The sequence below is a fragment of the Syngnathus acus genome, chromosome 2 (assembly GCF_901709675.1).
Source record: "Syngnathus acus chromosome 2, fSynAcu1.2, whole genome shotgun sequence".
Lineage (NCBI taxonomy): Eukaryota > Metazoa > Chordata > Actinopteri > Syngnathiformes > Syngnathidae > Syngnathus > Syngnathus acus.
The window spans coordinates 20803181-20827276 of NC_051088.1; the positions used below are offsets into that span (position 1 = coordinate 20803181).

General features: G+C 41.9%; 1 protein-coding gene across 12 annotated transcripts in view; it reads right to left on the bottom strand.

The window, feature by feature from the left end:
* Window positions 1-23345, bottom strand: part of LOC119138236 (muscleblind-like protein 2a) — a 28747-nt gene extending 5402 nt beyond the window's left edge. Inside the window, exons 1-9 of one of the 12 annotated variants that reach the window (XM_037278185.1) lie at window positions 19953-20277; window positions 15301-15969; window positions 6618-6782; window positions 6311-6514; window positions 5175-5435; window positions 2274-2327; window positions 1770-1920; window positions 993-1028; window positions 139-191 (exon numbers count right to left, since the gene is read on the bottom strand). In XM_037278185.1, coding sequence (XP_037134080.1) covers window positions 139-191; window positions 993-1028; window positions 1770-1920; window positions 2274-2327; window positions 5175-5435; window positions 6311-6514; window positions 6618-6782; window positions 15301-15474 — 1098 coding nt within the window. In that variant the 5' untranslated portion in view covers window positions 15475-15969; window positions 19953-20277. Of the gene's footprint in view, window positions 1-138; window positions 234-992; window positions 1029-1769; window positions 1921-2273; window positions 2328-5174; window positions 5436-6310; window positions 6515-6617; window positions 6783-15300; window positions 15970-19952; window positions 20280-23123 lie in introns of those variants that run through there. The other 11 variants (XM_037278147.1, XM_037278128.1, XM_037278137.1 and 8 more) reach the window with 11 other exon arrangements.
* Between the last annotated feature and the right edge of the window lie 751 nt (window positions 23346-24096).

A 24096-nucleotide genomic window follows, 5' to 3' on the forward strand; every position in this document is an offset into this window, starting at 1 on the left:
TCCCACTTGCTTGAGTGGCACCAAAATGGTGGAAGAGAAGGAGGGGCTTGGCGTGGCATTACGACCACTTTGTATTTGAGGGCAAGACTTCTTCAGAGCTCCGGGGACTGATGAAAGAAAGCTTTAAAAAGAGCAAACCTGATTGGCTTGGGCTGTTGCTGCGTAGGGGACACTTGTGGCTGGAGTTGTTGCTGCAGAGACAGTAGCAGGCGTAGCACTGTACATCATTGGGACTTTGTTTTGAGGATGAGAAAGAGCAGGGCGAGAGCGCAAGAGTTGGTGCAGTATGACAGTCATGGAAACAGGCGTGTCACGTGCGTGTCAGTGTTGTTGTTTGTTTGTTGTTGTCGCAGATGGCGGTGGTAATGGCGGCGGATGTTACAGTGAGCCGGCAAGCCGTCGTTAGGGTTACACCAGCAGATGGCATGCAACCATTCACAAGGCAAAGCGAGGAAGAGGAAGGAAAAGAAAACAAGAGAAAAAAAAAACCCATGAGGATAAAAGAGGAGACAAGCAGATTACAATCACAAGTTAGGATCGAGGACTGAGTCAGTTGCCATGAGTGACTCAAGAGTTTCACTTACTAGCTCTCTTCGTGGAACTAGCAACCCTGATTTCAGGCTTACCATCCTCAGAGACCCTGCTTTCTGGAATACCCCCCAGCTCATCTTTGCAAAAATTCTGCTTCATTCAGCCTTTACTCATGATTTGTTAGCGTGGACATATTTTTATTCCCATCCTGCCCCAAGAAAGCTAAGAGTCCCTCTGAGTATCTAATTGAAGTTCTCTGATCAACAACTTAACAAGGCAACGCCTCTGTGTTTAAAACAAAACAATACGACCACTCGAAGTTTGGTTTACGCTGAAATTAAATCGTCCAACAACATGCAATTATCATCCGCAGTTGTTCCATGTAGTGAATGTGCGTGTGGGTGCCTGGCTGTGTGTGAGCTAAGAGAAAAAACAAAACGTAAGTGAAGGCCAGAACCTACCAAGACTGCTAGCAGGCGTCATGCACAGGACTGACCCTGGTGTTTTCATGCAAAGAGAAAAGAGGGAGTGGGGAGGGCGTATGAATTAATTGACACAGAGGAGAGCCACAGATTAGACAAAGTTACAGTGTTGATGGAATGCAAGCAGAGGGGTTCCCGCTGACCAAGTCGATTAGCAACAAAATGTGCAGCCAAACATCAGCAAGGCCAAGCCTCATCATTTAGCTAAGGTGACTTAAACAGCTCCTTTAATTATAGAGCTGTACTAGATCTCTGCCGGATTGTTTGAATATTATATTTTAAATCCAATCTGCAGCCATACTTGAAAATGAAGATGGTGCTTTCCTCTTATACACAATATCACATTGAACCTGATATTCGTCCACCAAAAGCCCACCCATCACCCATCTGGCATGAAAGCACAAACCTGATTGCAGATGGGCATGGTTTCATGTTTTAGCCACAGTTCGGCTGACTCAGCTGGACCATCAAGGTGAGACTTCTACGAAGGGCGTAACTGAGCTCATAGCGTTGAAATGAAAACTCACGATGGTCCTCGAAATACTTGACATGATAACGCTATCGGTAGCTTCTTACTCATAGAGACACAACATTCAAGCCCTAATTGACGTATTTACTAAATAAGAAAGGGTTCAATGTAAGAAGCCAAAGGACCTCGTGACTGTGTGTCACTGAGGCTTTTCACTGGTACTTCAGTACAGTCTGTGGTTCCCCCAAAATGGCCCATAGTAACTTGTCTACCCTGTCTTCACTTACCTGTGGGAAAGAAAGCATGCTGCTGGAGCTGTGCGTTGGCCAGAGCCTGCTGATAGTGCAAGACACTGGGGTTAAATACGGAGTTTGCACCATTGCTCTTCTCCAGTGCCGCTCTCTTTGGTAGTGGATGAAGGACGCTGTGGGGAAACGCCTGGCCACCGGGAAAAACAAACACGAGCACACCATTTATACGAGGAAAAATCAACAAGGAAATTGCAACTCTACAGTCTGATTATGCTCAACGTATAAAGGCAAAAAAAATGGACAAGAAACTACATCCTAGCAAGAATATTCAGAAAATTGTACAGATAGAATTACTTTATCATTAAACTCTTTTCATTAATATAAAGCTGCAATTGCCACTGGTGTACGTTAATAGACTATGAAAGTTCCAAGTGCATTACAGCGTTTCACAAAAGCAAAAGAGCCAACTTAAACTTTGTGAGTGGCTACAGTACAATTAAAGAAGCTACATGCAAAGCAAAAGGTGAAAGGTCAAAGTACCAGGTCTACAGTTGCCTCGAGGGGTCGCTTCATTGCTTTGGCAGTCGACTGAGTCTTTAATTAGCAGGCAGCGAGCACATGATGGCAGTGGGCCAATGGGATCAAGCGTATTAACATACAGGTAACAGCAAGCAGAGGTGCATCATGGGGGACGGCATTGCATTGTGGATAGGTGAGAAGGAAAAAAACAAAAAAGAATCTGAATGCAAGTATACCGCATACAAAACAATAGGCATGCACATCAACAAAAAACTCTTTGGTCTAAACATTTGCTACTTTTTGAATTAGTTCAAACATTTAGAGTGACAAAAGCGAGGCTGTTGTCGGTCATTACGACTGGACAAACAATTTAGTGGCGAGACTAACTACAACTTTTGACAGCGACAAAATGCATCAGGATGAATACAAACCGGAACTAGATTTGTTTTTCGGATGATGTGAGGTAGTTGTTTGTTCAAGCCATCCCGCAGCGTGTACTCGATTGTGATTTAATTCAATCATTTCATGTGGAGCGCTGTTTATTCTCCAAGAAATATTTGGGCGGCAGTATCACAGTTCTATCAAGTAGCAAGACAAAGTTGGCCGTGCAATGATGACCCCATCTAAAAGAGATGGGATTCAAAAGGGGGTCCGTGCGGACGCCTTGGTGTGTTGTGTGCAAATTGCATCACAATATCGTACTGATGTGCTGTGGCATGAATAAACAGTGAGATTAGTTCATAATGGAGGATGGAGCTCGGCCATGAAATGAGAAGCAAAGGCGGCAGCACACCACAGCGTATGAGCGAGCTCTTGGCAAGCGACAAAGACTGTGGCACACTCAAACGACACCCAAAACAGAAAAAATCCACTTTCGTTTTCCTGTTTTAGATTACTAACGTGATCTATGGATAGTGACCTTTACAACGGCAAAGTAATAATGGTTTCATGGCTCTGGCTCAAAGACAATTGGATGAAAGGTGCTGACTAAACAACTCAACCCAAGGTTAACCTCACTCACCTCCAGCACGGCATCTAACTGCGGCTGGCTGAATGTACAATTCAAGTTGATAAGATGGGGCACATGAGGACCACGTTGTAAAGTGAAGAGGATGAACAGAAATGGGGGACTTAATGAGCAAAGGGACTGTGCAAATAGATTGCACCGAGGGGTCGCCGCTTTGTCCCAAGTGGCCTTAGCTTCGGATTTCGTGTTCCAGCCGCTTTGCCTAGCCCACAGGTGTCAAACCCAAGGCCCGGGGGCCAGATACGGCCCGCCACATCATTTTATGTGGCCCGCGAAGACAAATTCGTGTGTCATTACTAGAATTGCAAATTGTCTTCACTTTTAATATCTTTTTTTTTTTAAATATTTGACCAGTTTTTACTCGTCTGATTTGAAAACGGGTTATTTGTCAGTTTGTTTTGTACCTTTTACTGTATATAATATGAGGTGCTCATACATTTATTTGGGTTGACAGTCATAATGGCCCTCCGAAAGAAGCTATGATTACAATGCGGCCCGCGAAAAAAATACGTTTGACACCCCTGGCCTAGCCCATGATGGAGGACGGGGACAGGGAGAGCAAAGCAGCAATGACGTTTGCCAGTGAGTTAACGTGCCGGGAAGGGAAAAACAGACAGGCGTTAAAGAAAGTGCAGCGGCTAACGGGAGTGCTATAAAGAGCCTGGGAGAGGGCGAGGCTAACGCTAACACGCATGTCCACCATTTTGCCAACATTTCCACCTGTCTCTTGGCCAGCCTAGCTGGGGGAAGTGATGTGACTTTCTCATCCATCCTTGATTTCATTAGTACTGAACTGCTGAGCGCTGAACTCATCAAGAACAGGGAGTGGTAACGGGAGGGGTGGGGGGTGCTTTATGTACTGTCTGAACCCAAGGGCATTGTACAATAAAAAAAAATGCTCAGATTGTTTATGCAGTGTTATTTTTGAAAGGACCTCACTTTGGGAGGATCATTGTCAGTGGACTGTACACTGGAACCTACTGGAATGAACTTGCAGAGGTGGGCGGGTGCTTGATACAGTAATGACAAAACAGGGCTCCACATTTAATGTTACTGTGGGGGCATCACAAATGTGTGTGCGAGAGAGAATGTATTCAATTTAAAGGCGATGATGCATCTGTTACCATGTGAATGCTACGTACATTACTGTGCAAATGGACCGCATTGTTATTTTAGAAAATTACATAATATGCCTTGGTTAAATAAATGAACATAATAGAAGATGTGTGTTTATTTGTTTGGTGTCGTTATGATTCTGACATGGATGTTTTCATAGTCAGTAACACCCAAAAGGGACCATGAAATCCTCTAAAAGTACTTACTTATGGATTCTTGAAATTATTTCTGTATCTTTTGCACGATCCAAGATCCTAATATCCATCCATTTCTTATTTGAACCGCTTTTGTACTCTTTAATTATGTCAATATTAATTCTGTCCTATAAATTAATCAAACAAAACGACTAGCTTACAACTTTTGCACTGTACAGTAGGGCTGCACGATTTCGGAAAAGCATGCAATATAGATGGGTGTTGAGTATTGCGCAACATGTACCCAAAGAAATGACACTTTATGATCAAGTGAAAGAAATATATATTTTTTTATGTTAGCGCATTAATTGTAGTACCTTAACATTTGAGTTAGTAATGCCCCTAGATACCGATCTCTTATTGGATAACAATGTGGATTCAAGGATGCATCTGATTGGTCTATGTTTGATGCATTAAAGCAAAGATTCCATTAGAAATTTCTTGCACGTCTTTGCATGTGCCGTTATCGCGACAACAATAGTTTTATGCAGCCTGACTGTACAGTATAGCTTCTATATGTTTTATATCACAAAGCTACGCTCTATTGCAATGGCAAACATTTGTGAATCGAGACTGCGCTCTCACCATGGCCGCTGTCGTAGCGACGGCTTGCGCAGCCACTGCCGTCTGGTTGGCTTGGTGTTGGGTAGCCTTGATCTTAGCCTGCAGATGGGCCGGCGGGTGGAAGTACTTGCACTTCTCACGGGAACAACGGCTTTTGATGTAGTCCATGCAGACAGTGACCGTATTGTCACTGGTGTCGATCATGGGGCTGTCACACGGGTGGGCAAAGCGGCAGTCGGTCTCGCCTCGAGCACAGTTGCCCCGCTGGAACTCACGACAAACCTGAACACGCATACAAATATGAAAAGATACAGGAATTGACAGAGAGAAAAAAAAAAAAGTTAATGCTTGCAAAAACTGTAATCATACATCATATCATTGATCACCTCGTGGATTTGCATTTTCCTTTTAAATCGTGTTCACGCACGATCCGCGTGGGAGTTTGTTCATTCATGTCTCGGAGGGATGCTGTTTCATTAGTGAGCTTCATTTACAGTAGTTGCTAAGTGATAGCACCCGTGAAGACAAACACATCGAGGCATACGCCTACGCCTCACCAACAGTACTGTATATCTCAGATGGAGATGACAATTGTTTATCCTTCTAAAGGTTGAAGTGGAAAAACACGGCCCTTCCCCCTGACAATTAGCGTCTTCTCATTCAGTATTGTCTGCCAGTAGGTACGTAAATATAATCTCATAATCCCAATACTTTTATTCATTACGTTTTATAGAGAGGATCACATATTTCCAAAAGGTCATAAACATAAGACTGTTAAGGGAATACCTTGAGGACAGTGTTGATTAAAATTGATCATAATTATCTTTGTCGAGGTAGTATTTTTGATTGGATCCGTGTTAAAAAAAAAAGAACTGGAACTAGTCTAATTGCTGCCTGTGTGGAGACTGTATGTTCTTGTATGCTATCAAAATGTTATAAATGATATAAATGAAATAATTAAAAATAGGAAAAAATAATGTATTATATGAGCTTTTGGAAACGTACTTTTTTTGTAAGTTAAATGAAGATCTGATTTCTGACCGATTTATGCTGATAATTTAGGTTCCTACAAAGTTTTTTTTGTGCCAAGTAAATACAGGTTGGTCTTTGACACTAACAAGACCCTTCAAGACAGAAGGAATGTTGAAACGGGTTACCTCCAGCTTGTCTGTTCGCAATAATTTTTGGTTGGCGGATGAAGCAGTAGCCAATGATGCAGGAGGGCTGCCTGGGACAATCATGGGTGTGCTGGGCAAGATTTCTGTGGGTACCAGGCCCATACTGTGCGACATGGGGGTCAGGTATGGCGTGTAGCTCAAACCTGCACTGGAGCCGAGACCCTGGCTGATTGGAAAGGTCTGCTGCAAGAGAAAGACAATTAACACTCATTCATTTAGCCATAGCCATTAAGCAGAATGGAAACAGCGAAACACGATGAGGTCATTTCCTTTCAGCAGCACTGACCATAGGTTGCATGGTGGTGCCGGGAATCATAAACTGCATCTGATGGGCCAGCATAGCAGCCGCTGTCTTCTGCTGGATCAGGTTATTGCGTCCGTTGATCTCCAGCTGGGTTTTCAGGTGAGCGGGCGGGTGCAGGTACTTGCAGTTTTCTCGCGTGCAGCGGCCCTGAAAAGGATGACAAACAGACAGGGGCTCAGTATTTTGTGTAAATCATGAGGAAAACATTTGCTGTGGAGCGCAGCGACGCTTAAAATTCTTTGCGGCATCGATCGCATTAAACGATGCATTTGGTGGGGTTTTGAATTCATAACGATTTCTGCTGTTCATTACCGCTTATGTCCAAATATTTGTGATGGGAAAATGAAGCTTCATGAACCAGTTGTTGTATTCTTTGGCTCCTCTAGATGGGAATGTTGGTTTAAAGTGAGGATTTTAAGAAATGGCAAGTCGGTAGACTTTCAGCTCTTCGGTGAACAGAGAGTGCCATCTAGAGGTCTAAGTAAACACAACGGGTTCATGAATCATCTTGAAGCTTCATTTGCCCATCATTACCAAAAAGTGCATTGTTTTGGGGATTTAAAGATCCATTTCTGTATTTTTCTCTTTCACTTCTTGTAGCAATATCGCAATCCTACCTAATAATTATGACCATCGAAATGTTCATTGCATAATCTAATGGCAAACGGTAAGACAAGTATTTGATGCAGCGCTAACTGCGAGCAGAACTTAAGAAAGAAAAGGTTATGAAGGAGTGAATGTGGGTCGAGGTTGTCAGAGGGACACGACAGCGCTGAGAGCAACATGCTGGCCATGACATAGCACATCTTGTGAGGGGCGGAGCCAAAGCCAAGCGTGATGAGAATCACAAACAACTCAGAAGCTGTGTTGCTAAGACGCTGTTCCTGCTGTCTTCTTCATCATTGCAGGAAGAGCAAGGAGAATCACGTCTAGCTCCTTTCCAGAGATATTTATTTGTGGAATTTTATAATACAATTCAGACCATCTCAATGAGCACTTCTAGCAAGATTAAGGGGCTTTTTTTTTTAACTGCTTCATCGGAAAGATACAGAAATGGAATACGTCCACAGGAAGAATGCCAGATCCAAATTATTTTCCCCCCTCAACCTGTTTACATACATGCTGTCAGCTATGTTGAGTTCTGGGATTTAATCATAGAAGGCTTCCAGCAAGGAAAATGACTAACAAGAGAAACCTAATAAAAAAAACTGCGTATTGTTTTCAAATTGTAACCAACTCCACAAAACATTACTCATTTGGCAATGTTGATATATATATTTTCCACCCCAAAGTAAATCAATAGGACTATATCGCTAAGACTAAAACCTAGGTGTGAATGCCTCAAAGCCGGTGGCGTGCAGAGAGAGCTGCAATGTTTCTGTAATGATGAAGCGACTCATCCTTACTGACCTCTACACCCCGCAGTGAGCTGCTCAAACCTCCTCCTTTATATGCCTCACATGAACCAACTCACACCTGCCCACACATATGCATATTAAATGCCTGGATCACAACAAGCATCACCCACACACACCAACACTGCCATGCTTGAGGACACACACACACACAAACAAAGCGGCTATGTCATAAAGGAATACAATGTTTGCACGGAAATTCAAAAAATGGACACGTTAAAATATACACACACACACTGCAGAGCCACACTCCTTACTTTGTCCATTATGTGGACTTTAAGTGGAGTCATTTTCTCCTGAATGTTGCCACTCACAGACTACTCATTAATATTTCTTTCCCATTTAAAAGGATGAGGTAAATTGTGGCTACGTTCCATAGATGTTTCATGAGGTACAGCTCAGTCAAACTGAATGCAGCCTTCGCTAAATTTGTTTCAAACTTTCTGCCATTCTCACTTGATTTTTGCTATAATTAGGTTTATCTATTTTGTCCTTGTGGCAAGTTTAGTGTTTCTATTCAGGGTATCAACATAGTGTAATTGAAACTACTTAGTATTTCATTTCTAAGAAAAGCCCCAAAACTTGAGAGGACACAAAGTGAGGTGATATATCTAAATTGTGTGATTCCAGCAGACACTCATCAAATGACAATGCAACCACTCATGTAAAATGATGCATTCATTCATCCGAGAGGGAGGTGTTAAATGCTATTTTGGATGGTAGCGAATACAGACATTACCCACATCATGCCTGCCTGTTCAACATCTAAGAGTTCAAACATTTACTGCATGGTGACTGCTTTACTTTTGGCTGTCTGGGATTAGTAATAAAGCTCATTATCAGAGGTCTAGTCGGTGGTCAGCCACACTAACTGCAAAAAAAATAATGCACCTCATAATTTTGTGCAGTGGTAATAGTTCTAGCCTCGAAATAGATTGCAAAAGGTCAAGTATCCCTTGCGCAAGAAACATCCTTTGCTAGCTGCTGCACTGTTTACGTGCCCCTTTGCTCCGACACTCCTTGGACAGATCTGACATCCCCAGTTTGGACTTGACCTTGACATCTTCATGTGTGGTACAAAACATCTCCGCCTCTATCTGAATAAATGCTGGAAATCTGTGGGTGGCACACACACAGAAGGCCAGTCTTCTATCAAGCCTGCAGAATAGTGCTTCAGTTGTGGGTCCCTCCCTTCACCACTAACAATTTGCATTTTGCCTTCAATGCTGACTCTATCCTCCGGCCTGCTAAGGCACTAGCGGAGCGACGAGGGAATGACTGTAGCATCAGGCTTCAGTAAGTCTTCCGTACTCACAATAATTAATGTAATTTTAATTAGTGCTTAACGTATTATTTAACATTTGATGATCCTAATTTCCCAAGTAGCAGCTCATTGAAATGAACCAATTAGTTCTTTGTATGCTGTTATCGCATTTAATTATAATGGTTGCCGATCAGTTTCCAACTCTTGCTTGATGACTGCTGGGATAAGCTCCAGCATGCTCGCGACCCTGGTGAGGATAAGTGGTTCAGGAGATGGAAGGATGGATGGACTAAATTAAAATGGAACACAATTGAGGTTAGCGTGTAAGTACGGCCCTCGACAACTGTTCCAATTTCTCACTTTCGGAAAATCAATTCCCCACACCTTTTGCAGGCTTTTCATACATTACATGGACGACAAAAATCTTGCCAGGCAACGTAATCGGTTAATGAACCAGCCGGGTCTTGGGCTATTCAAAGCTTCCGACCTTATGGGAGCACTTTTGGAAGGATGTTTCTGTTGTGCTGGACTGTGTATAAATTGGCACGCCATCAATTCTCCTAACCTCTTATCCTCTAGTGGCGCATAGGTGTGCTGGAGCCTACCCTTCCTGTGTATTTTAGTTGCACCCCGCAGGTAGAACCAGACCACACAAATGAAGATGCAGGCATGCGAGGAGAGATGTAAGATGGAACACTCAAAGTAAATACTGTATACAGTGAATGTAATGCAGTAAAACAGGTGACAAAAAGAATCAGATTGCTCCAGCCAGGATACTACCTCTAAGTAGTCAAGGACTGGATGCACACGGACAGAGTTTCGCTTCATTCTCCAAATCAGAAAGAAAAAAAAAGCTTCCTCGAAGGGATTGTGTTTCGTTTTAAGCGAAATGCAGATTTCAAATGGTAAGGACTCTTGAACCGCAGCGTGAAAATCCGGAAGAACTGATCACCAAATGCTTACTGCTTCCATTTAAGCTTGTAATGGAGAATGTTGATCAGTGGCGGAAAAACAAGTCAATTAAGGTAACCCTACTTTTGTTTCCTTGATTTAACCCGGTAAAAAAAACGCTTTTAATATGGAAAAATATAATCACCAAAAATATCTTAAGCACTCAGACCTACTAGTGGAAACATAGTCTTTATCAACCGCCGCCATTGTTGTGACTATAATATGAACATGTGGCGTAATATCTGGTCAAAACATGTGAAGTGGCATCTGATCCTTATTTGCAAAACTTGTTTCTATTGCCAAAATGTGCATTTTCCTTCTCTTGATTTCCAGCAGGTATATTCTCGCAATCCTTGAAAGTTCTAATAAAAATAGGTGGATGGAAACCCTCCGAGTGACTGATCCAAATCATCATCACTTGTGAAAGGTTATGGCCCTGCAGTTTTGAAGAGCTGGTCATCTTTAATCCAAGTGGAGCTCTGCTTTAGCTAATCTGATCATCTGTGACCTGCTGAGACATGGAACCCACCATCCCAAGCGTCTCTAATCTACACTCGCACAATACAGCACAGTACACAGACTCATTATCTAGGAATCCCTTTTACATGGTAGATAGAGTATTTGCAGCCTGTGCAGTGTGATGCCGTGAAAAATAAAGGTGGCAGAATTCCTGTCAAACACGAACTTAAACTCACCAAATTGGTGAGACTTCAAAAAAATGGGTTACACACTTTTTATGTCCTACTTTAAACGAAACTGTGTCACAATCCCAAGAGAGAACAGCAGGCCTTTTTCTAATTTTGTTTCAGTCACTCTTGGCTTTCAAGGCAGTGAGTACTGGAGCGCTCTAAAAATAAAAATAAAATCTACTACAAATGCAAATGAAACCACAAATTGAAGTTAGATTTTGTTGCTTCATTTGAACGCATGTCAGGGCATGCTGAGAAGTTGTTTAAATCCATTGGACAGATAAAGGAAGATAATGAGATGGAAGGAAGAGCGCAGATCTGTGCATCAAAGCCTCTTTCGAACATACTCAGCAGATAGGGGCCCAGGCTGCTTACTCCCCCACTTTGGAGATTATTAAAGCTTTGGTTGCTGACAAAAGAAAGTTAGAGGTATCGGTTCATAATTTAAAATAGAAGGTAAGCAAGAAGCAGGTGAGTGAAACTCATTGAAGTTGACGGGGCCACAGACCAATTTGATGTCAAGAAGGCTGGACAGATAAAATCACCAGGTAACCATTAGCCAAGAAATATTTATCTTAAGAATGACATTAGGGAATTATTCGAATAGAATGAACTAGCACAAAAATAAAAACAATCTATGATTTCTGAGGGGAACAGTGCAATTTGCTTCAGTTTATCGACATATTAAAACTGATCACAGTGATTGTCTTGAAAGGCACAAAACTAGGTCACACATTATGAATATATTGCAGTTCTTAATTAAATAAATTTGTCAAAATTATATTAAATACATTTTCTACACCTACACACATACACGCAAGTTTATATAAGTTTTACAATAATAATATATAGACATATATATATATATATTTATTATTAGATGATCAGATTAGACATATATTTATTATATAACAATAATATATATAATATATATATTTATAATTCATACTTAACCGATCATCAGAGACCGCTGGAGACTTGAAAATACAATTTTGCAGATGTTGATTGCCATTCACCTTTTTATGCCGAAAGGGAATGGAGCCTTGCCTTGATCGGCTTGTTGTTTGACAGCTGTGATAAGTCCCCAAGGATGCTCTCTTGTGGGTTGAAGGCATCCTGAGGCGTATGTGCGGTTGAAAAAAAAAAACAGTCTGCATCAAGCGAAACCACTCAGGGCTAAAGTGGAAGTAGCTCTTTGGGCTTAAGAACCATATTTGATAACTCAAAATGGAAGGCATGTCACACTTAGAAACTGCACCGTGTGATTTTCTTCTACCTACCAATCAGTGAAATGTATTTAAAAACAAGATTGACAAAAAACTGACTGGCAATCTTTAACCCAAAGTCAGCTTCGATAGGCTCTTAATGAGGACAAGCTGTAAAGAAAATAGATGGATGGAAACTTTTTGTTTTTCAGAAAAAGAGATCTTGCAGTACTAGTATAGAGTTAACGTTTTTATCAATTTCAATAAATTATGTAGTATAAGGATTGCCCTAAAGTGCCCTTTAGTGAAAGAGACACGATCAATACACCAGGGTCCAGTGACTCAAACAGCTACAGGCTGGGTTTTATTTGAATACCGCTGCATGCAAGTAAACATATTGATCATACTTTTCAGCCATGTCATTACTTTGCTTTTTTCCTGCTTTTTCAATGGAAACCAAATGTTTAGAGGAAAGCAGTTTAAAAATAATGTTCATTGATATATGCGGCATCTACAATTCCAAGTATGATTGTGGTCAGTTTTAAGTGATATTAATGTCGGAATAGCATTGTTACTATAAATGAATAAATAATAAATAAATCCAATGTTTCACTCAGACAAGAATGAATACATAAATAATGTTTCTTAATTCTGACACATTTTTACATGTGACTGTGATGTTATGCTCGGTTCATTACAGCCTGGTTTTTTTTTTGGGTGAAATGGATTAAAACCTATTTCGGTAGCAGGCCCCTAAAGATTGCTTTAGTTGCCTCATTAGACTGAACCAATTAAGAAGAAATCTGTCTCATTATAAGTGACGGCCCCTGTGGGACATTTGTCTGAATTGTTTGTAACTACCTAATACTGTGTGTGCACTTGCATGTGAAAAGATGAAAATGAAATGCATGTAGCAGACTTTTCATTTGATTAAAAAATAAAAAGTCTAAGTGTCTGGTGATTCAATTCAATTTCCACTTGCACTAACCCTGACCGTTGAAATGCAACAATAATATCTGAACCGAAAATCGTTTCTGAATCGAATCGTGACCCTGAAAATCAGAATTGAATCGCCAGAAACTTAGAGATTCGCACCCACAATCAAAAGCATTGTATTTAAAATCTTGTCTGTTGTTATTATGACGATGCACCAGAGGGTTAATCGTGATATTAAAGACATATGCCAGAGTGCAGTGATGGTAAGTAACAAAATGGTGTTTGTATACATCTGTGACCTTTCTGAAAAACAAATACATGGCGAGAGCTGTTGGTTTTTCATGCATGATATAGAAGTTACCAGAACCAAATAGAAGAGAGAAAAGCAGACACACAAAGATCAGACTGAGATGTAGGAATTAGACGAGGTGGAAATAAACATCAATAATTTAAAGCAGCACTAAAGTTCAAACATAGAGTAAACCTCCCACCCACCTACCCACAGATCACCTGAGGTGCATGAAACATCGACAATACAGTAGCAGGAAGAATTTCTCTGAAGCTGCCTTCAACTCATCAAATGTGAGGATGGTTTCGAGTCTGGAGAGCAAATTTCAAATAAAAATGTTTTCCATTCCCCCCTAAAAAACAAATCCTTTTTCAGTACTGTGGCTTGCAGAGTGATGGGAAATGAGGATGACTCAGAGATAGTGGGTGGACTGAGACCAGGTGAGACACTGGTACAGCAGATGGGCAGAGTTCTGTGCTCATTCGAACCAACACATAAGCAGCAGAGAAGGCAATTCTGCAGAATATTTCTTCTAATCAATCATTTCTGTTTTAGCTTCAGCGTTTGGGCCAAGGAGGCAAAAAGCGTTGCACCCTGCAATGGTTCCAAGACCGAACAAAAAAATCTTTAGCCAGTAAAAATGATCACCAACCAGCATTTGACATAAGGAACAAGATATATGCAGCATTGTATGGACCAGGCTTGCTAAATTCAAGCTTATAAAGCTTTACTGCCAATTTTATGATGAACTTTTGAAAGGGCAAATAATAAATAAACTGCAAAAACGCGTCAACTCTGTGTCAGACAGAGCAGTCAACTGCCATCGCCATACGGAACGGCCATCTTGGACATGTGTCATCAAGCCGGTTACATCTTCCTCATGCCAATACATCAATAAATGAATATATCCACGGCAGCTTTCTTAATCTCCCTCATTCACCTGCTTTAAATGATTTGGACTCGATGGCACAATGTTGTCACATTCCTGAATAAAATACACTCCACTGTAAAAGCGATATCATGAAATACGTACATAGGTAATTCTGGATATTAGTCAACTTCTTGCTTATCTCCTATGGCTGGACATTTTTTTTTAAATGAGCCAGCTGAGGCTTGTGTCTGCATGTGAGGAGGACCATTCAAGCAATAGATGAGGTGGGGAGTCCACCATCCCGGTGAGTACCTCACCGTGTATGTGCAAATGACCTCAGGGGACCACTGGCTCATACTGTACTGCACCCACACATTCCCCACCACGTTTGCTTAGTGTGGCCCATTGCAAGAGGATTACATGGAGGAATGCAGCCAAGCCCATATTTTTAAACTAGAGCGGAGCAGGGGTCGAAGAGCAGAAGTTCATGTACACTACAGGCCCTATTTTTGTTGCGAGCGCAAAATATTGGTCCATATATAAGGCGCACCTGATTATAAGGCGTGCTGTCGGCTTTTGAGAAAATTGGAGGTTTTTAGGTGCGCCTTGTAGTGCGGAAAATACGGTATTACAAAGTAGGTAGTTTGAGGTCAGTTTGTGTTGTGCGTGTGTGTTGTTTGATCTTGACAAGGAACCTGGAATAGAAGTCCTGCAATGACTTCTTGAGTAGACCAGACATGTACCCTCACAGATGATGGACATTAGATAGGCATGGTGACAATGGAAGAACTTACCAAATAAAACTTCAAAAGCATCTTTGTGGTGACAGTGAGCATGACAAGAGACCTCTCTGGCCTTTAGCGTCAAAGGTCAAGATGATCAACTAACTGCTGCACAGCATTGAGCTAATTTGAGCATATGACAGAATACACCAGTCAAGGAACTTCAAAACTGTCACCCTTAAATTGGACTCAAATTATTTTTCTAACATTGTTTACATTCTTTGGAGGTTGAGTGATACTATACTGTAAAAGAATATCCTTACCTTTAAAGAGTCAAAACACGCAATCACTCTCCCATTTTCCACTTGGCAGCTTTTAGATGGGTGGGCAAATTTGCACTCTTCATCACTGCGTGAGCAAGTCCCTCTCTGAAACTGCCGACACACTTCCAAGGTCAGCCATTTTGTGTCACGTATAGAGGCAATATTCAAAGCCATGGCTGCGTTGCTGGCTTGGTTGTAGGAGAGCTGCTCAGTTTAAGGAGGAGGCCCGTCCTCTGAGGAGCAGTTACAACGTATTCCAGAAGAAGAAAAAAACAATTGATGGAAGTTACAGATGAAAATTATCCACTCTCAGTCAGTGGATTTGATTGGTCTCAGGAGACAGGAAAGGGACTGGTGAAGTCTTGAGTGTTAGCAGAGCATGGGACTGCACTGCTGCAGTCGTATTTGCCTGTTAAACTGGGGATTGTTCATCATTCAGCAAGACTCAAGTGCCACCTCAGGCGAAGCACACAAAGCATGGTCCTAGATGAGTTTAACTGCTTGTCCCAATGTCTCCAAAAATGTATCCACAATGGGGAACAGGAAGAAGTTGAAAGTGTTGAAGTGAAGTGTCCTATCGTGACGAGAGACGAACTCAAGAACTCTTCAAAACTAGCCAGGGATCATCCAGTAGGAATGCTGTCTCACATGGAACCTTCTGTCAGCAATCTGGAGTAGAGAGAGAAAGATAAACAGAAGAAGAATATTGGTGAGATTATGGATGTTTTCATCTTTTGTGGCTCATTAAAATACATGACAGTCAACCAGTGAAGCAATTATTCAACATACAAAGAAGGGAATGTCCAAAACTTCAGTGAGGGTCAAGACGAGAGAACCTCTGGATCTGATTTACCCAGTATAATCATGCTGGTTTGATGATATAGTCAAAGGAAAACCAACCAGCACAGAATTATTCTGGGCAGCTGTGCAGAAGCCAGAGAGTGACTGAGACAGATGCATATGCCAGTGCTGGACATGGTTATGACCCAGGCCGGGGTCATGAGACTGGTTGCCCACTATCAAAGTTAGATATTGGCTAACTGACACATCTGTTTATGTGCATACATATATTTGTATCAATTTCCTCTATACAAAAAAATATGTATCTGGGTGCTACGAGTGTGGATCTTTGTGTAACTAGTCCACCAACACTATGCTGCCCCAACTCTCTTGAATCCAGGACATTGTCTAACAGAACCTGTCCCACTTGTCTGATCACAGCTAACGAAATGAGAACCTTCTCAGCCAAATGGTCCAGAAGAGTAGTTTCACTCTCCAAGGCATGATTTAATTTCACAATGTCTCCCCACAGGAGAGGCTTTTGCTGTAGAGGAGACATTGAGGTGAAAATCATGCCAGAGCTGACCTTTAACAATTAAACCTCATTATTTTTAGAACTCATAAAATGTCTATCTCACTTTGTCCGAATGTACGTATGTAAGGGGCAGAGTGCCATTTTCGCCCCTCTAAAACTTTACGACATTTCAGTCAAATAATTAATTTGTGGGTTGAGAAAAGATCCATCATATAGTTTTAGTTTTGTGGGTTAGGGTTAGGTTTAGGGTCCTGGACATTCTCGATGTAAAACCGAAGACTGCTTTGGACCACTCCGGTATAAGTTGTGCACGCAGCTTTGGTTTAACCTTGGGTCGATTCAGGTCTTAATACAGCATACACTTTGTTTGGCTTAGCCTAGTTGAGCTCTTGCTAGTGTCTGCCGTAGTTTATACAGAGCTGAACCAGTGGTCTTCAGGCACAACGAAGGAAGTCAAGGCCCGATGGGAAAACCGAAATGACCTGTTAAGCAGGACATACTATGTACATATAGAAATACACCACAGTAGAAGACCTTATGGATTACTGATGCTTACTAAGTCCAGATGGCAAGGGCATTATCTGACTAGTCTGCTTAATTGTGAGAGTCAGCGGAACTGGGGAGTCTCAAGTGAAAGTCCTTGACTTGACCTCTGAATACCTCATACGTAAGCTATTAGTCTGGTGTGCACTCTATGGCTGTTAGATTTGATCTGAGCTTATTGTGTTCATTGTGACTATAGGTTAGTAGGACAGCGGCCAAGTTAGGCCTACTGAAATTATGATATGATATTATTATAATTACAGTTATGGTAAATTGTGATTGATAACGTGCCAGACATTTTCAATAGGAGTGATTTAAGAGTGTGTGATTTCACAAGGACTAAGCTAACGTTGTGATGCAACACAAGAAGCATTTTACAGAGTCAGCGAATTGGCAGCATAATAGCCTTAGCTCGTGACCCAAATGGCCCTGTTCATGATATGCGCCAGGCCTTTCTCCTTATTGGATGAGATGACTAACCACTCTCAATCACACATTTTGAATACTAAAATAAGCTGCATTTTGCGGTGTAGTTCTTAGAGTACTAACGAGATTCAGGCAAGTAATCACCTGCAATTACGGCGTTAGTCAGAATTGACAAGGAAGCATGACGAAATAATGTTCCTGAAACGTTTTGTTAAGATGGACAATGGGCCAAGTAAGAACATTTTGGTGTGAATCTAGATAAAATTACAGCTCATGAAACCTCAGTGTAAACATTTGTGACTGTGAACACTCTTGATGGTGGAAACCCTAATAACAGCATCGTGTGATATGAAGACGTCTATCATACGATATAACTCAGTATCATGTTATTTTAGATTTTTATCTAAAGATTTTTTCATTTAATCCTTTGCACTTAATTGCATTGTTGAGAACTTGTTGTAGTAGCTACCGAATATTTTAATTGGAATTTATTTGGCCACTAGATACCGGTGTTTCGTTTATTTTTTTTAATTAAACGTTTAATCATCATTACATATCATATATGGTAACTTTTTGTTCATATCATACAGCACAACTCCAACCGCTTGTCTTATTTTATTTTTGCCAGGAAGGCGCCATAGTTTCAGTCTTCAAGAGCTGTGTTGTTTTTGTCTTTTTTTTTTTTTTTTTGGTGTGCTGTTTTTTTTGTCTTGACCCTTTGTGAACTTTTCCAGCGCTTTGGCCGTGACATTCCTGGAAGGAGCGAGATCTGATTTCGATGAAGGGAATGTCTGCGCTATTTGACTGTGACGGCCACGGGGCGTTCCGATTATTTGCGCCTGTGATGAGCAGCATTTTTCACCGCCGTTTTGTTCAGCACATGTGTCAGCACTGTTGGAAAGTCTGCATTGGTGAGGCTGAATGGATGGCTGATGGAGTTGAGGATGAGGAGAGAGACCGCGGATGTGTGCCTACAACTGTGAGTCCACGCTTGGGCATGAGGTGGATTAAAATGTCAAGTCATATTTAATCACAAAAACGTCTCAAAGGGCCTTCCATGCCCACTGTTGGCAATTATTAACTATATTCCCTGATCCTAGCCACCAGGAGGGCAAGGAAAACTAAAAAAAAAACAACGGGGAAAATGAGAAATCTTTAGAAGGGACCCCATTGGGAGGATTCCCCTTCCAGGACGACCAGGCCTGCAATGGATGCAGAGTGAGCAACACTTAGCACATACTGTGATGTGAAATATGAGATCAAGTAGATGTAGTTGTTATGCTTGTATTATTGCAGATGTGTTATATTGTTATTTTATATCCATCCATCCATCCATCCATCCATCCATCCATCCATCCATCCATCCATCCATCCATCCATCCATCCATCCATCCATCCATCCACAAATGCAGACACATTCCAGAAATTGTACATGTGATGTACACAATCATCATGATCATCATGATTATCATCATCATCATAAAATTGTATACAACCAGACAACATCTCGAATCACAGCATAAAAGAGATCTCTCCCTTAAGTACATGACAGGGATGAAAGTCTCCTTTGACCAGTACGAGGAGCCAAGATCATGGATAAGTTTCAGACAGAGTAGCTATATCGTTCAAAAGTTTAATTATCTACCAGAATTAGCATCTCTGAGAGGAAGGTAAAGACATGAGCCAGAAAATTTCTTTTTCTTTATAGGAATCAGAATTTTTTTGTTCTTTGCGTTGTACAATAAAATTGCAGTTTTACAATTGTTTTACAATTCTTTGGGCGATATATTAATACCACCGATAAGAATATAATTTTGGTCATTACAATCTTGCGTCAAATATTTCTAACGTGTCATCGCTCAAACTGTTTGTTCCACCGCCAGATATACGATATCCCTCTGGCCTTGGCTTTTATCATCCACCAAACGATCAAAGCAAGCCCAGATATTGTAAATGATAGCCCCTTCATTCTCAAAAGACTAAATATCAAAACTGTGCATACTAAAACTGTGACGAAATTCATTGGTAACTACACACTGCGCACTGCTAAATATTTTCAAGCCACCTCATCCAACTATAACCATCAGTGATGTGGGCCCCCACATACAAGTGAAAAATCCATGTGGCCAAAAAAACCTCCTGACATTTGCACTGTTGGCAGAGTGAAATCCACCGCTGTGATAATGCCTCACTTTGCTCTCAGGCAGGAGTTGGTGCAGAAAGCCCATTACAAGACTGGAAACTACAGTAATGGTCCTAACTGGGAGCTTCTCATTTTCAGCCTCACGCTCTTACACAGACATAACATCCCACCTGAACCGGTGGTGTGCAGCACACTGCAGCAAACTCTTAAAAGATGCTTTCCCACCTGGTTTGGGCAGGTCCCCGAGCTTGGCCGTCTGCTGTCCCCGACACAGGAGGCACCTTGTGTGGCAGCTACAGTGCGGCTGTCTGCCTCAGCAACGGGAGTTAATGACCATGTGAACTGTTGTCATTCCTCGCACGCTGCCCAATGCCGCAGCCCGAGGTCCATGCCGACACGGGTTCCCTCTCAATATCTGTCTCACGCTCAGCCACGCAGCAAGCGAGGCAGGCAGGCAGGCAGCGGGCAGGCAGGCAGGCGGGCAGGCGGGCGGGCAGGCAAGCGGGCAGGCAGGCAGGAAGCAGAAGAGTGCCGACTTCAACTATTTGGCTGAAACATTTCCAGCAATCCCACCCACCGCACACACACACCCTAGAGCCAGCCCCTTCCTGCCCAACAGCATGAGACACCGTACCGCCCATTCAGTTCTCCAGCCAATGGGAGAAGAGCAGCTATGAATCAATGCTGTCTGTGCATCCCGATTGGAAGAGAGTAAGCAATGAGGTGAAAACTGCGCTTACGGTAACATCCTCTGAATGTTAACTTGTCGGGGTATTTCCCCAATTTCATGCCCTACCAAGCGAGCTGTTATGTCATTCGTGTCAGTCAAAGCCATAATATTGAAGAAATAGGTCTAGGGACTCCGCACGTATCTCTCAGCACGTCACGACTTGGTTCATAAGGATGATCCTCTCTGTCCTTGCCTGTGTTCTATTGATATGTCACACCATCCCCCCCCCAGGAAACAAGAGCTCCGCACCTCCTCCCCTCATCATCCAGACAGACACTCCAATTATTCACATCTCTCTTCCTTTGGTCCTCTAAAGTGTCTTTCACAACGAATTTTACCATAAATCCGATTGACTGGAATGGATAATCGCGGTCCTTTCAATGTTTGTGTTACCGGCGGTGGGTCGGCCCACCCATTTCAACCACCACCTCGCTCCATCCAATTGATGACATGCCGGTTGGCATCATGTGAGCCGTGGAAGCCGGGGGTGTCACAGAACTGATGAGTCAGAAATCCAGATTCAATCGAACAGCTGTACCGTCAGTCTGAGTCGCATACAAAGTCAAAAACAAAGGCTGTGAATGACACAGCAGCCTGGGTGCTTCGTTGATATCGGTGGGCCAAACATGCTTTACAATTCCATACCCAATTAACAGACTAGTAGCCATGTTTCCACTGGATTTCTTTACTGGGGTAAGGCGCTTGTGAAACGATGCTGATCGCTACTGTCGTCACTGGGTTGGAAAACGCAGTCTCACGCTCTGCTGTTATGCGACACCCACGTGGCTAGGTAAGGTTTTACCAATCCGGTGACCTCTAGTATTAGTGCTGTACCCAATGCAAAATTGGGCGCAAACTTGCAAACAGATGCGGAAGCTGATCGACTGACTGGTCCAGCCAGGACTGTATTTGCCAGATGCCCCAAATTTGCTTTGAGTTGTTCATATTTCAGTTTTGCCTCTCGTCGGTGCTACCGGACTGTCTGCGACGGTACAGATGCGAGGAGCAGGACCATGCGGACCTTCGGCCTCCCGGCACGGAGCAGAGTGCGTACTAAAAGTAGAGTAAAGCAAGAGAGACAACTAGATAGTACAAGAAAATTGTTGCCAATCTTTTTGTATTGTGTTTTGCTCGCCAACTGATGAACTATTGTTATGACGGAGAACAGCGATCTGGTCATTACTTTCAAATTCAGCTTGTAGTGAGTCACATCACGCACGGCGTGATTGCGACATCTATGATCCCAGCACCTAACACTGTCCAAAGGAGACTCATCTCTTTCATCTTGTTAATGGTTGGGTGAAGAGAGCTACAGCGAGGCACATTGTAGTTCTTCTACAAAAATGCATCCGCACACGTGGCACGGACGGTGAAGAGCGCCATTGGCGCCTCGTGTGCGCTGGGCTTAAAGGCTACTTTGGAGCCGGTCCCAAGAAGGCGTCATGCCATATCGCCTTTGACACAACTCCCTTCAACTTTGCATTTCCTTTCATCCTGGTTATTTCAGCGCAGTGATGCAATGCTCTTCCAAATGTTCCAAGGCGAAAAGCAGCAGAGCTCTTTAAACCTCAAAACCGTCTTTCAAATATAGTCGTCTCCACTTTTACACATTTTGTCAATGGCGCAGGAAATCCATAAAAGTGAGTGAACATGCAATTTAACATCCATTATCAGGGATCATCTTAGTACTTCTCTTTCATTTGATTTCTAAATAATGACTAATTTGGCTCATGTCCTATTTCCCCCTACAGACCGCCTATCTAAATAGATTTTTTCCCAGCAGGAAAACAGATCACACAAACAAAGGCCTCGCAGATTAACAAGCTGAGCCACTTCCTTCCCTTATATTATCGCCTCCCCTTTTATTGTTTGACCCTAGTTTACCTTGCTCACTCGAAAGTAATGGCATTTAGGAATTCTGGGGAACTGGGGAATGACTTTGTATCCAAATAGAAAAAAAATCTGAAAACTGGTCAATTCCATATAAGAGAACGTCTCTCAAAATGTGTAGGAACAAACAAATGTTGGCTAATCATGACAGAGAAAACCATGCAGGCTCAGAAATAGGCCACTAAACACTGATCAATGAAAAGGCAGCTGTCTTTTTTCTATTATTAGCTGAAATCAAATATCAAGCAGCAGTGGGTTGTCTTTGGTTCAGCTTGAAACCCTTTCCACCACAATCCATACTGAGTGGATGGTTTATTTGTATTTTAATCTAAATCTTTAATCCCATTTTGGACTGTTACATTTTAATTACAATTGTAATTCATTGTTTCATTGTCCTTCATGTTTCACACATGGATATAGTTATGATATTTTCAAGAGGATTTATTGCACTTCAAAGTAAAACTTATTTCCATGAGCAAGACATGGCGCTATCATATTTTGCGTGCCCACACTCATAGCACTTTTAATAAACTGATACTAACACTTGACAATGTGTAATTACATTGCACGTCAGAATAATCAACACGTTGATCCTTGTGAACTTAATGCATCAATGCACCTGCAAGACAGCGATGATGACTTTATACAGTTCAACAAAAGTGAATAACAGAAGGACCACTGTGACTGTTTTCACTTCTTCCGTTACCTTTTATCAGCGCCCAGTGGACGCTTCACTTAAAGCAGCTAATGGCTAAGCTAATTTCCTTCCTTCCTACCTGATGGCGAACCTGTCACATCCAGCTGCGCGGGGTAGCGCTATTCCGTCGGTCGAAGAGGTGCAGGAGCCGCTGCCTATCAAATGACATCAAGCAAAGGTGACCATCCTCAGACCTCACGCTACTTTTGCGACAGGTAACTTTTTTTTTTTTAGCGTTTCGAATATGCGTCTGTCGTAAAGCTCGCAAGCGCACTCACTACTTTTAAGGCGCAGGAGGAAGCAACAAGCGATTTTGACAGTTCATGGACGCAAGTAAATGCTTCACGCTAGGGGTGGGTGATCCCACGTCAAAACTGTACCAACACATTAGTAATCAATAATTTCACACATCTTACGGTGTTTTCTGATTATTGATTACTTAACAGCGTAGTTATGTCACACACTTAGTTCATTAGATGGCCAATAAAGAGACCTTGATCCGAGGACAGATATATTACTACCCTATTTTAAGCATGGAACAGTCCAGCAGCAGCAAGGGTAAAGGAGGGGGTGTCTGTTCCCTAGGAAACAACATTGAATCTCACTGAGGGGAAAGATGTAGCCACTGATTTCTGAACAAATTACTGTCTGTCTTTCAAATAGTATGACAGAAACACTAAATTTACTACATATTTATTTAAGGGCCAATAACGCTCTCTAAGAAAAATGTACTTTCTTTTCAGAGGGTAGTAATAAAGATGGGATCACTACATTTTCACGACACAAAACACAAACTCAAATCCTAATACTATTTTTCTAATCTTTAATAATGCTCAATTTTGAGAGACGTCTGAATTTAATAATACGTTTGTTGTTAAAATTTGTTTTATTCTGCAGTGGTGTCGTGCAGACTTCTAACATTTTGCTGCCATCGTATAGCAATAAAAATATTTGATCTATTCATATTGCATTATTGCAAACTATACCACCCACACATAAAATAAAGAAATAAAGTTTTTTTTATTGTTATAGAATAGGTTTAGTTTGTCTCC